The 12,976-nt window shown below is 37.0% G+C and overlaps 1 protein-coding gene across 2 annotated transcripts in view; it reads right to left on the bottom strand.

Annotated features, from left to right (window-relative positions):
• The window catches only part of omd (integrator complex subunit 5 omd), a 48,503-nt gene that overhangs the window by 23,144 nt on the left and 12,383 nt on the right, over window positions 1–12,976 (bottom strand). For both annotated transcript variants that reach the window (XM_071588475.1, XM_071588476.1), the window contains exons 5-8: window positions 10,187–10,279; window positions 9,441–9,606; window positions 7,264–7,497; window positions 821–1,197 (exon numbers count right to left, since the gene is read on the bottom strand). In XM_071588475.1, the coding sequence (XP_071444576.1) occupies window positions 821–1,197; window positions 7,264–7,497; window positions 9,441–9,606; window positions 10,187–10,279 (870 nt within the window). The remainder of the gene's footprint in view (window positions 1–820; window positions 1,198–7,263; window positions 7,498–9,440; window positions 9,607–10,186; window positions 10,280–12,976) is intronic.

The following is a 12,976-nucleotide window of genomic DNA, read 5'->3' as shown; positions in this document are numbered from 1 at the left end:
CAGCCAGGCATCAAGAGATCCGGGTTTGAATCCTGGCCAAGGGGAATGATTTTAACACTAAAATTGTTACGCTCTGATGTGTCTCCAATAGGGATTTAAGATTCATACTTGATTATTCAATCTCAATCTAACAAATTCAGACAAAGTGATCAAAGAGGTGGTGGTGGAAGTGGTGCCCTATTTGACAGATAACATTATTGCTGTCAGATGCTGCCTCGCCACAAATCAGAAGTGCACAGGAGCAACAAAATATTGAAACCATACAACTGGAAAAGATCAAGAGTAACTTCTTCCAGCAGCCCAGACAAAGCATTTGCCAGATTGGTTGACCACCTACAGAGCTCCCAAAAATGTAATCCAATTACAACATTATGATGTATCAGTACCCATCAATTACTCATTGTAAATGCTAATATTTGAAGAATTTAATATTCCCCTATCATTTGATGTGGGTTAGGATTTACACATAGTCTTCTTATGTTTGCCACCCAACAAGCCTGCTGAATGGAAAGCATTTTACTGCTAGAGTTTCAAAGATTAACACTACCATCAACCTCAGGTCACTAAGAACTCAACACCCTGAAAGCAATGACAGTGCTAACCTTCAAAACATCAGCAATAAAATGCCTGGCCTAGTGGAAAACCTGATAAGACTTAATATACTAATCTTTGGTATCCACATTTATCCAAGATGTTTACCACATAAGTTTTGATATTCCCCACATCCTCAACTCCTGCTCCAATTTAAAATACCAAGGTTACCTTAAGCAAGAATAGAATTTAATTAATGCAAATATTGAATTAAGTCTCATTTTATAACCTGTGTATGGCGTAATAGCTGCAGGAAGGTAGCAAGTTGGAAATTCCTTGAGGCTCTACGAAGTAGATATGCAGCTGCTTCTGCAGCAAGTGATGGTCCCAAGTGAGCAGAGGCAAGAAGGGATACAAGTCGTACACCAGTTCTTGACACCAGCTCAGTGGAGGCAGTTTCCTCTTCTCCATCACCAGCCAAAAGCAGGGGTCTGATTGCAGATGCTTCACGGCAGACAGAAGACAATATTGGTACCCATCTCTCATTTCCTGTTCCTAGAGAGATCATACCCCCACTGTGACCACCACCAGCTGAACTTGGGGATGGGCAAGGTGCTGCAGATGCACCAGAACGTACTAGGACATCAATTTCTTGCAGAAGGAGTTCTACTCAAACAAGACAAGAGGTAACACAGTATACTTCATTATATACTTTTAAGATGAAAAACTGAAAGTAATAACATTTTTTGAAGAAATAGGAAATCATGATGCAGGACTAAGGTACAATGTGCCAGAATGATATGCAAGGAACTGGAGAAAGAGCATGTTTCAAAGTTTAGTGCTACAACCTTAGAAAGACATCAGTAGAGTTCGACAAAAATGGCTGTAACTTGATTCATTGGTAGGCAGACTGATAATTAATTAACCAAAATTTGCTATCTATATGCCATCTTTGATATTGACCCGATGATTTATCTGAATTTTCTCAAAAAAACTGTTTGTTACCATTTATGTTAAAATAAAGGTTTTAAATCTATAAAATATTTTCATTTCTATCAATTATCAAGCTGAAAATTGCTTCAAGCTCAAGTACTACCTTGATCAAAAATTTCCCGGAATTTATTCAGAAAATTAAAAATACAAGTTTATTCATCTAAATCTATATTGTCCCCTTCAAAGTAATCCCCATCGACTGCAACACACTTATGCCAGCGCTTGATCCAATCCTCGAAACATTTTTTATATTCGGTTTTCGGTATGTCCATCAGTGCTTCCTGCGATTTTTCTATTACTTCCTCTCGGCTGCTAAAACGCGTTCCCCGTAATGGTTTTTTAACTCGATTGAACAGAAAGAAGTCACAGGGAGCCAAATCAGGTGAATTCGGTGGCTGTTGGATGGTATTTGTTGCATTTTTCGTCAAAAAATTACGAATAATGATAGCACTGTGCGACGGTGCGGTATCATGGTGCAAAATCCACGAGTTTTCTGCCCACATTTCTGGTCTCTTTCGGCGAATTGCTTCACGCAAACGTCTCATAACGCCCAAATAATACTCTTTGTTTACTGTCTGGCCTTCTGGCAAAAATTCATGATGCACTACACCGTTGTAATCCATGAAAACCGTCAGCATTGCCTTCTTTTTTGACTGAAAACGACGTGGTTTTTTTGGTCTCGGCTCATTTGGTGAACGCCATTCACTTGCCTGATGTCTGGATTGCGTGTCGTACTCATAAACCCATGTCTCGTCTCCAGTAATGATCCTTTTGATGAATGTGGGATCGGATTCAGCCTCGCAAATCATGTCTTTTGCGACGTCAACACGGTCTCTTTTTTGCATGAAATTGAGGTCTTTTGGCATGCTATACGACGGAAACCCAAATCATTAACCACAATGTCTTGGGCGGATCCATAGGCAATGTTCAAGTCCTCCGCTATTTCTCTGATGGTTAATTTGCGGTTATTGACCAACATTTCTTTTACTTTATCAATTTTTTCACCGACTTTCGATGTCGATGGTCTGCCACTGCGTTCATCATCTTCGATTGACTCACGACCACTTCTGAACCGCTCGTGCCACTGGTAAACGACCGTTTTTTTTAGAGAATCGTTGCCGAAACACTTTTCCAACATTTCCAACGTCCGTGCGCCACTAAATCCGTTTTTTACGCAAAATTTAATACAAGTTCGTTGTTGCAAATTTAAATCCATTTCTGCAATTGTAAAAAATCGCCAACACACACAGAGATAGATGTACTCTTGGCTACGTAACTTTTGCAAATGTCAAGTTATGACACTAAGATTTAAAGGGAATATCAACAACAGATGTACCAATTTAACAAAAAAAACAGAACTCAAATCGAAACGATAGGAGCGCCACACGGTGGTTATTCCGGGAACTTTTTGATCAAGGTAGTATATCCATATAAATGAGTTTATATAATATAACAATATACTTCATTCATCTTGATACATGGTACAACTATATTAAATGTAACCAAGATAAATGTTACATAATATAAGAACATAAATTCTTGAATGAGACAAAGATTGCCATAAAAACTCAATCAATTGAATAAAGCAGGTATGTACTCTATTCTTGAAATTCAGAATAGTTCAATTTTAATTAAGTTGACAACCATACAAATGAATGTTCACATTATGAAATCAGTTGTAGGTTGAGGATAGCCATGAAAAGAAGGCATGTCAAAGTGTTAAATGATTCTTGTTTGAAATGACAAAGTTAAGCTTTCTTAACATACATGTATCGACAGCTTTACTCAGTTTATCACAGATCTGACTGATGTCGGTCTCTCAGTTAAGTTTTGCATCAATACAAATTCCCAGTATTTTAGCTTTTTCAATTTCAGTTATTTTTCTTTTAAGACTGCATATAACATTACTGAGTTTTTCCAGCATTTAAATACAAGTGATTAATATCAAACCATTCCTTATCCTATCTTTAGGTATTACTAGATAGTGCCATTGCATTTTCTAGATATTGACATTTTTGTACAAAAGTAGTGTCAATGGCATATTAAACTGTTTTAGATTTCATATCACACGGCAAATCATTAATCATGATGATGAACAGTACTGGGCCAAGCACAGAGCCCTTAGGAACCCCACATTTTTACTTTAGAAGCTGCAGATTGACAACTATCAAGTTCAACCAATTGGTGATGATCTGCCAGATAAGACTTCACACACATTATTTACATACCAAATAAAAATTTTGTGACTACTATCAAAAGACAACCCATAATCCTACTCTAAAACAAGTCCCTCTTCATCTCTGTGAACTTCCTTCCTCCTTTCATACCATCCAACATCCCTATCCTAAGGATACTGGATGGAAGTATAAAGTGGAAGAAGAGACTCCATAGCCTCAATCTCACCCCAAAAAAGAGACAATTATCTATCAACCCTATTCCTGTCTTTTCCTCCTTTGCCTAACATTCACACCTCTATTACAGTCTTCAACATCCCACTGTCGATCAATACACCCCTTATCCATTTTTCCTGCCTCCTTAGGATATCTCCCAACAAACCACTTGCCTCGCCAACCATACCTAGTACTTCCTCATTTGTTTTTCTTTTGGTCCATTTCACCTTCTCCCTTCCTCTCCACACCCACATTTAAAAGCCTCAAATTTACTTCTTTCAACCTGATTCAGCAACCATGTTTCCACACTGCACATAACTACCAATACACTAGCATATTTACATATTTATTGGTTAAGCCGGAATCGATTCATAGCCACAATGTCAGGTATTCATTTACAGAATAGAACATATTATTTTTTAATAGGTTGAACAGCTTTTTCTTGAAAATAGGTACTTTTGTTTCATATTTGATTTTCACATTTCATGGGGAAGTTTATTGAATAACCTTAAGCCCATTGCTTTAGGCACATGAACAGTATTGTGTGTTCTGACAAATGGCTGAAGCAGGTCATTGCAGGTATTGTAGGCTATGGCAATCGTGGTTGGCCATGTACTAAGAATTATTACCCATTTTATTATTTTTTATTTTTTATTTTACATCATACCCCGCAAGCCGCCGCAAGGGCGTGTGGCGGGGGGTGTTTGGTCACCAACCGTAAAAGGAAAAATACCTCATGCAAAAAAACAACACGGAAAATCACACCCACAGCAGCGCACACACTCATGCAAAAATCCCTTCATCCAATACTCATGCAAACACATATACCGCAAAACAACTAAAAAAAACTGCACCCCATGATGCAGCACGAAAGCCATCCTACAACACGGAAGCCAGGACACAACAAGCAAGAAATTGAAACATCACTACCACATGAAAATGCACCACAAAACACTCTACCCCCAAAGAGTCTGTAAAGGGAATGGAATGCGACCCAACGCTGCAGGTAGCAAGAATTTCCCCCCGTGGAGAGGGACGAGGGATTGAAAGGAAAGAGACTTAAAAACAGATGAACGGAACACGAATGAGGTCATTCGGAAAGAATGGGTTATTATAGCAAAACACATAAGGTTAGTGGAAGAGCATGCATTTAAATACAACTAATTATTTTTTAGACGCTGAGGGTGGCAAGTGGAATTTTTGCTATCTATAACCCTGCAGTTACTATCCCGTATTGTCCGTGGGAAGAAGGAGTCCTTGAGTCGGCTAGTTCTGGCATCTATTTCCCGAACCCATTGCATGCAAGATGACATTAAATATATTTTTATATGCAAGGTACTGGTAATAAACCAAGTCTTTTGAAAAGGGGTTTACATGGTGCATCGCAAGGAGCATTGCTCATAATACGCATAATCCTCTTTTGGATTTTGAAGATTATGCCCTCATGGGGAGAGGAAACTAAAAGTAACATAAGAATAAAATTCACCGTAGTAAATGGATAGAATGACCTCTAAATTTACAGAATATCTAATATTTCTAATGAGGAAGCATGTGTTTGCAATGACTAACCCTCATCTCCTGCAGAATTCAATTGCTTTCTCCCCACGGCCATTCCTTGTACCTAAACCATAATCCCCCACCTCTTCACCATCTCTTCCTTCGCCTACCATCGCATTCCAACCCCTCATCACTATCAAATGTTTCCCAGCAGGAACACACGTGACTATGCACTCTAGCTGATTGTATACCCTAGGGATTTATCTTCCTTAAGATAGCTTGGTGGCATGAATACCTGAAAAATGACCAAGTTTGTTGGTTCTTCTTTAATCTCCACTAGAAATATTTTATTCATTGCTTGTTCTATGTTACACTCCTTCCTACCTTTTTATTCAATGTTAAGGCAACCACTCATTGGTTCTTGTCCCCTCTGCTGTATATTACTCTATAACTATCACTCCAGTAATCCACGCTATCCTTCAATCTCACCTTGCATAGACTTAAAATATCCATATTTCCTCTTCCCATCTCTCACTTTATATCCTCTAATTTTCCTGTCCCCAACATTGTCCTACCATTCCAAGTTCCTATTCTAACTAATTTGGTCTTCTTCCTTTGAATCTTCTGTTTGGCTGCTGTTCATTTTGCTTTTCCTTTGCAAAGTTTTCATGAGATGACGTAAGTGGAAGGCTTACCTCTCCTGCTGCCCGGCACAACACACGGCCTATTGGGCCATGCCCTGTAGTTACCAGAACTCATATTCTCTATAGTGTCCATCATATAAATCTTGAGATCAATAATTGAGGTGGTTTCCTGTTGCCTTCCTCAATAGTGTTTTTAATGTGACACCATCACTTACTGGCCGCCCCACTGGGGTCAGACACCTTTGCAGCCACCTTACTGAGGAACAGATGCTGCGTGCACTACCTTTCGTAAGGCTTCCAGCCTTCGACCTATCAGGCAAGGGTGACCCTATCAGCAGCAATTATCATTGCTACTTCCAGCACAGCTCTAGGGGCTATCGGAACGCACAAGCCTTTACACCACATCAAGGTTGTAGTCAATGGTAGGGACACATACTATATATATATAAAATATTATGTGCATCCCTTCTCCTTCATATATGCATCAATTTCATTCCACTGTAACTACCCTTCAAAAAACATCATATATCTATTATAGAATAATCAGGGTTCAGGTGAAGCTCATAGCCCCCTTTCCATCCAAATTAACAACCACAGAACCTCTTCTTCACACTTCCCAGTCCCAAAAAAATCCCCACCAACAAACTTTTATTTTGTTGTTTTACTGTCTCCATACTTCAAGCTCTTTCTCCTACAGTGTGTAAAAACAGCTTAAAATTAAGGAATCATCAATATCTGGTTGTTTAAGTCATTCTACCAACCAGGTCTCAATTTTCATTAAACTACATTGTCTCTGCCTTCCTAAACACTGACCTTCCCTTTTTCCTCACATCCAAATTAAATCTCACTCCCGACCATTTCATTTTAACCTACTCCCTCTTTTCCCCATACCATTCTCCTCTCCTAGCCTTCACTTCTCCCTCCATGCACCATCCACATATTCACAGAATCCTTTCAATTCATTCTTCTTTTGCTAATATAGGGACCACCTCCAGGCCCCAAACCATTTGCGAGTTTCATGAAAGTTTTGTGTATTTCTTTTAGCGACTGTCAAAATTAACTACTTTAAGTGGTCGTTTGGGTAAAGTGCTCAAAATCATGAGACAGTTAAAAAAATTCACTTAAATGCGATTTTTAGAGAAATCAAACCATGTAGCCAGGTGAGGCATGCCTGTATTTTCTACAACTATTAAGGCCAGATAACCTACCCAGTATTTCTGCACAGTTTTCACGCACTTGGCAGGATAAATTTGAAGAAATGTCAGAATCACTTGCTGGTTTTGATGTTGCAGCATCAATTAGCAGCCTTAATATCTGAGTACCACCTCTTTCACATCCCAATGCCAAGTGGACAACCAAATCTTGGAGAGCCTGCCGACCTCCAAAGAACCTACACCATGCAGGAGATAATCGTGCCAACCTCGGAAGCATAGAAGGAGTCACTACAAAAAGATAATGTAAAATGATTTCATAACCAAATATCAATGTCAACAACTTAACTAACAAACATAAAAGAGAATAAATGCAACATATTTAACAGTTGCTTATGCTAAAATATGTCACCACCTTCAGATAGCTGAAGAAACTCATTTATACATTTATCCCATTCCACTTCAGGGCAAGAAAAATCTATGTAAAAATATGCACTCAATGGAGAGCAAGCGAACTTCCTCTGGATACTATAGGGTTTTATGCTTATTCTTTGTAATTGTAAACATGATGCATGGCAACAAATTTTAAATCTAGGGTAATTTAATGGATGAGCATGAGAGTACAAGGGAAAATTTTTAGCTGCAAAATAATATTTATTAAAATGGCTCAAGTTTACATAATATGAATATTTATTTAAGATATTTTAGTCAAAAATGCATACACATTATAAATTATATCTTGTATTATTATGAACTTTAACAGAAAATGGCATAGACACCAACACAAGACACAAAACCTTAGGAGTTTCACAAGTGGTATATATAAAATAACTACAGTGCACCTTATGTACATTTGCTAATCATATTATAGATGTTACTGCTTGATGAAAAAATCAACTCGTCATAAAACAAAGGACCGTATTTTACTTAGGCGCCATCTATCAGTCAAATGGTGAGATTCTCAAGTTTTAGTTGAATGTCAAAACCTATTACACAATTCCTTTTGAGGCATTTTTAGGAACTATTAATAGGCATTTGTGACAGTCATTATTAGCAAATTTGCACGAAATGAGAGGGAAAGAAACTGCCATGGTATCAAAAAAGTAATCCCCCTAAGATCAAACTTGTTTGTTGGGCCTTTGGTATTAGTTTTGCAATCCTAAATGACACAGTTATTCAGAAAATAAACCCTTGGATTATAGGAGATACCACATATACTGGATTCTTCATGTAAAAATTCCAAGTGGATTATCAATACATGCCACTGGTAAAACTATTTCTTGGTGATGCATAGGGTATACACATTATTGTTTGTATAAAAACCATAGAGCTGTTTATGATTACACTTGGAGTAATTCTTTTATCTGACAATAACATCCTAGCCATCCCCAGCTGAAATGGTTTAATGACCATTTCATTATGAGTACTTGCAGCTGCTGGAGAATCAACTCTCTCGTGGTAGGTTTTAAATTTCCGCACTCAAACTGACTGAGTTTCAAGTCTTCAGTCAAAGGTTTAGCATCATATTGTCATGATGAGCTGAATATACACTGCACTGTCACCCTTAGCCCAAAGAGATTTTCAAAAATTCATCAAAAAGCGGATTGGATTCAGTTCTGAAAGCATTAACCACTAATGAATGAAATTTACTAAGTTTATATTTCATTCAACATGAGATTTCACAAAGTTGAACAAGATTCTATCAAATGCACTACTTAACTCTATATGGAAAGTATTTAAAGTATGGAATTCTTAATTCGAACCAAAAGCTATCATTTGGTTTTCTTCTTGACCAACTATAACCATATACTACTATTAATATCATTTTGACTCTGAATGAAAACATAATGAATAACCTTAACTTGGTGCTGAATCCAATGGAAGCATACAGTTAAACTTGATTTTGGTAATCAATCCATCAAAAAATACAACTTTGGGTGACGGACTGAAGAAATATGAATTGCATAAAATATTTATACGTGTCTGACCATGACAAAAAGACTACTTTTGCTTATTAGCTCCTTCCTCAAAAAACTACTTAAAGACAAAAATTTAAATTCATCTATAACAAAAATTAAGGCTATACACTCATTAAATTACTAATAAGGTATAACCAAGTCTTACTCTGTTGTTCCAATACATGATTATTTAACTAAGAAAGAACTACAGAGAAAATAGAGTGTATTAAAGCATTGCCGAAATAATTAGGTGTAAAAATTGTAAAATTCACTTACAAGTTTGCAGGACATCTGTAGTAAGGGCACGCAGTAACATAGGGGAGAGGGAGGCAAGATGAAGGAGGAATGGAACTGTAGCTATCCGACGAGCAACTCCTTCCTCGGCTTCCAAATTTGTTCCCATTGCAAACATATCATCATCGTCTTCTTCTTCCAGGCTCCACTATATGAGAATATAAGACATTTTCTACTATAGAAACGAATATTTTGCACTGTGGAGACTTATGATACACGACCTTGATTTTACAGAATTAACTTAATCATCCCTAAAGTCCTCGAAAGGAAAATGAAACCATTGTAATTTTTGTATACTGCCCATCACTTACTTTCTCTTAGAGATTTTCATATTGAATTATGATCTGCACTTATTTTAGTTTGTTATTGGACACAAGTATATGAATAATGGCAAAAATGTGGGAGCAAACACTAATTTTTAAATATCACTTTAGGATTTGGCTGGAATTAGTCAAAATGGTATACATGGTGTAAAAAAACCAAAAACAAAATACTATACATTTAAAAAAATGAAAAATAAAGTGAAATTGCTATTCATTTTCATGTCATGCTGTATTTAAAAACATGTATATAGTTGCACTGGACGTTCTGCTAAGATGTTATTTCAAGCATTGCTAATATACTAATACTTTGACAGCAGTATGACTCCCAAAATTTCTATTATTATTTTAACATGAAGAGCCATTAAGAATGCATCAATATTTTAGAGCTATTTCTCTCATACTAACCTTGAATAAATCTAAAAGTGCTGTTCTTATGTCCTTAAAGTGACTACCAGCCAAATGACCCAAAATTCCAACAACAGAGTTCACCTTCGGTGCCTAAAAAAACAAAGATCGTTTATTAAGACATGATAAATATACATAAATTTCAGATTTCCTCAATGATTAACAAAATCAATATTTAAATGAAAATGCTGTCAGTGATAATAATGGCACATCTTATGGGAAATCAAAGAGTTAGGAGGATACGAGTAAAGGAGAAATTGCTAATGGGCCGTATTTTCCTCAATTGCTTCAAATCAAATAAAGACTACGAACGAGTTCCTATTCATATGAATTAATGATTTATAGCCCCATTCTCAGAGAAGCAGATATCTGATGTCACTAATACGGACTACTTGAGTTATCTCAGGGTCCTAACAATGCCGTCTACATGTTTACTTGCAATAACAGTTTAATATAATTCTTTTATGTCCACCAAAATTGAAAACATAAACATACTACCTTGATCAAAAAGTTCCCGGAATAACCACCGTGTGTCGCTCCCATCGTTCCGATTTGAGTTCTGTTTTTTTTGTTAAATTGGTACATCTGTTGTTGATATTCCCTTTAAATCTTAGTGTCATAACTTGACATTTGCAAAAGTTACGGTCGGTTTTCGGTATGTCCATCAGTGCTTCCTGCGATTTTTCCATTACTTCCTCTCGGCTGCTAAAACGCGTTCCCCGTAATGGTTTTTTAACTCGATTGAACAGAAAGAAGTCACAGGGAGCCAAATCAGGTGAATTCGGTGGCTGTTGGATGGTATTTGTTGCATTTTTCGTCAAAAAATTACGAATAATGATAGCACTGTGCGACGGTGCGGTATCATGGTGCAAAATCCACGAGTTTTCTGCCCACATTTCTGGTCTCTTTCGGCGAATTGCTTCACGCAAACGTCTCATAATGCCCAAATAATACTCTTTGTTTACTGTCTGGCCTTCTGGCAAAAATTCATGATGCACTACACCGTTGTAATCCATGAAAACCGTCAGCATTGCCTTCTTTTTTGACTGAAAACGACGTGGTTTTTTTGGTCTCGGCTCATTTGGTGAACGCCATTCACTTGCCTGATGTCTGGATTGCGTGTCGTACTCATAAACCCACGTCTCGTCTCCAGTAATGATCCTTTTGATGAATGTGGGATCGGATTCAGCCTCGCAAATCATGTCTTTTGCGACGTCAACACGGTCTCTTTTTTGCATGAAATTGAGGTCTTTTGGCACCTGCTACTTGCTGCTGCTACACGACGGAAACCCAAATCATTAACCATAATGTCTTGGGCGGATCCATAGGCAATGTTCAAGTCCTCCGCTATTTCTCTGATGGTTAATTTGCGGTTATTGACCAACATTTCTTTTACTTTATCAATTTTTTCACCGACTTTCGATGTCGATGGTCTGCCACTGCGTTCATCATCTTCGATTGACTCACGACCACTTCTGAACCGCTCGTGCCACTGGTAAACGACCGTTTTTTTTAGAGAATCGTTGCCGAAACACTTTTCCAACATTTCCAACGTCCGTGCGCCACTAAATCCGTTTTTTACGCAAAATTTAATACAAGTTCGTTGTTGCAAATTTAAATCCATTTCTGCAATTGTAAAAAATCGCCAACACACACAGAGATAGATGTACTCTTGGCTACGTAACTTTTGCAAATGTCAAGTTATGACACTAAGATTTAAAGGGAATATCAACAACAGATGTACCAATTTAACAAAAAAAACAGAAATCAAATCGGAACGATGGGAGCGCCACACGGTGGTTATTCCGGGAACTTTTTGATCAAGGTAGTATTCCTAAAATTCACATCATACAGCAACATTTTCAAAATATATTCATCAGTACCATTTTTCCTTCCCAGATCAGACCAACTGCATACTTACTTGGGAAGGGATATCCCTTTGATGGTACCCAAAGTTAGGATTCATTTTTTTTAAGTAATCATGGATGTGTTTTTTTTTCATTTTTTCAAAAGATCTACAGGAGGAAATATAAATGTATTGGAAAGCACAGATTAAATAAATCCTTAATAACAGTTCAACCTGAATTTCTTCCTCAATTACTCAAATTCACCACAGGAACTAGATAACAAAAGAAAAGGAAGGAAATACTGCAATGTGTGTCCAAAAAAGGGAGTGAGATAAGACATTAGCATGTATTGTTCAGATTGCAAAGAAAAAACCAGCAGCTGTTTGCATCAATGCTTTGGGATCTTCCACTTTTATAAGATAGGTTCAATTGTTAGGTAATAACTTAATAAATATGGCAATTGTGTACTTCTTGGGTGAGGTATAGTAAAATGGATGCTTAAAATTAATCTTTATCAAAGTTATCTGCCAACAACAATATTTTATATAAAATTGTTTATTAAAAATTATTTCATGCACAAAATACTCATTTTATTCCAGGCCAACAATTGAAGACTAAACACTCTTGATGGTCAAAGAGAAGAAAGAGTATATCACATATTTCATGTTACATACAATAATTTAACCTTCGTTTCAGGATGTGATTTCATATATGCCCCTTTTTCTATCCCGACTTTTTTTCAAATTGCATATATATTGTACTAGCTCACCCGGCAAACTTCGTACTGCCAAACAACCAATGAACAGCTTAGTTACAACATTTATAAATCAAGAACGGCTGTACCAATGTTGACCATATTTGACTTGTTATAATAATATAAGGAAAAATAGTTAAATTTAACTACAAAAATAACTAGTACAATGGCTTGTCAGAACACATTTTC

The sequence above is a fragment of the Hetaerina americana genome, unplaced genomic scaffold (genome assembly GCF_022747635.1).
Source record: "Hetaerina americana unplaced genomic scaffold, ioHetAmer1.1.p SCAF_3, whole genome shotgun sequence".
NCBI lineage: Eukaryota > Metazoa > Arthropoda > Insecta > Odonata > Calopterygidae > Hetaerina > Hetaerina americana.
Note: the sequence above shows the minus strand (reverse complement) of the source record. Positions and strands in the feature narration are given on the sequence as shown.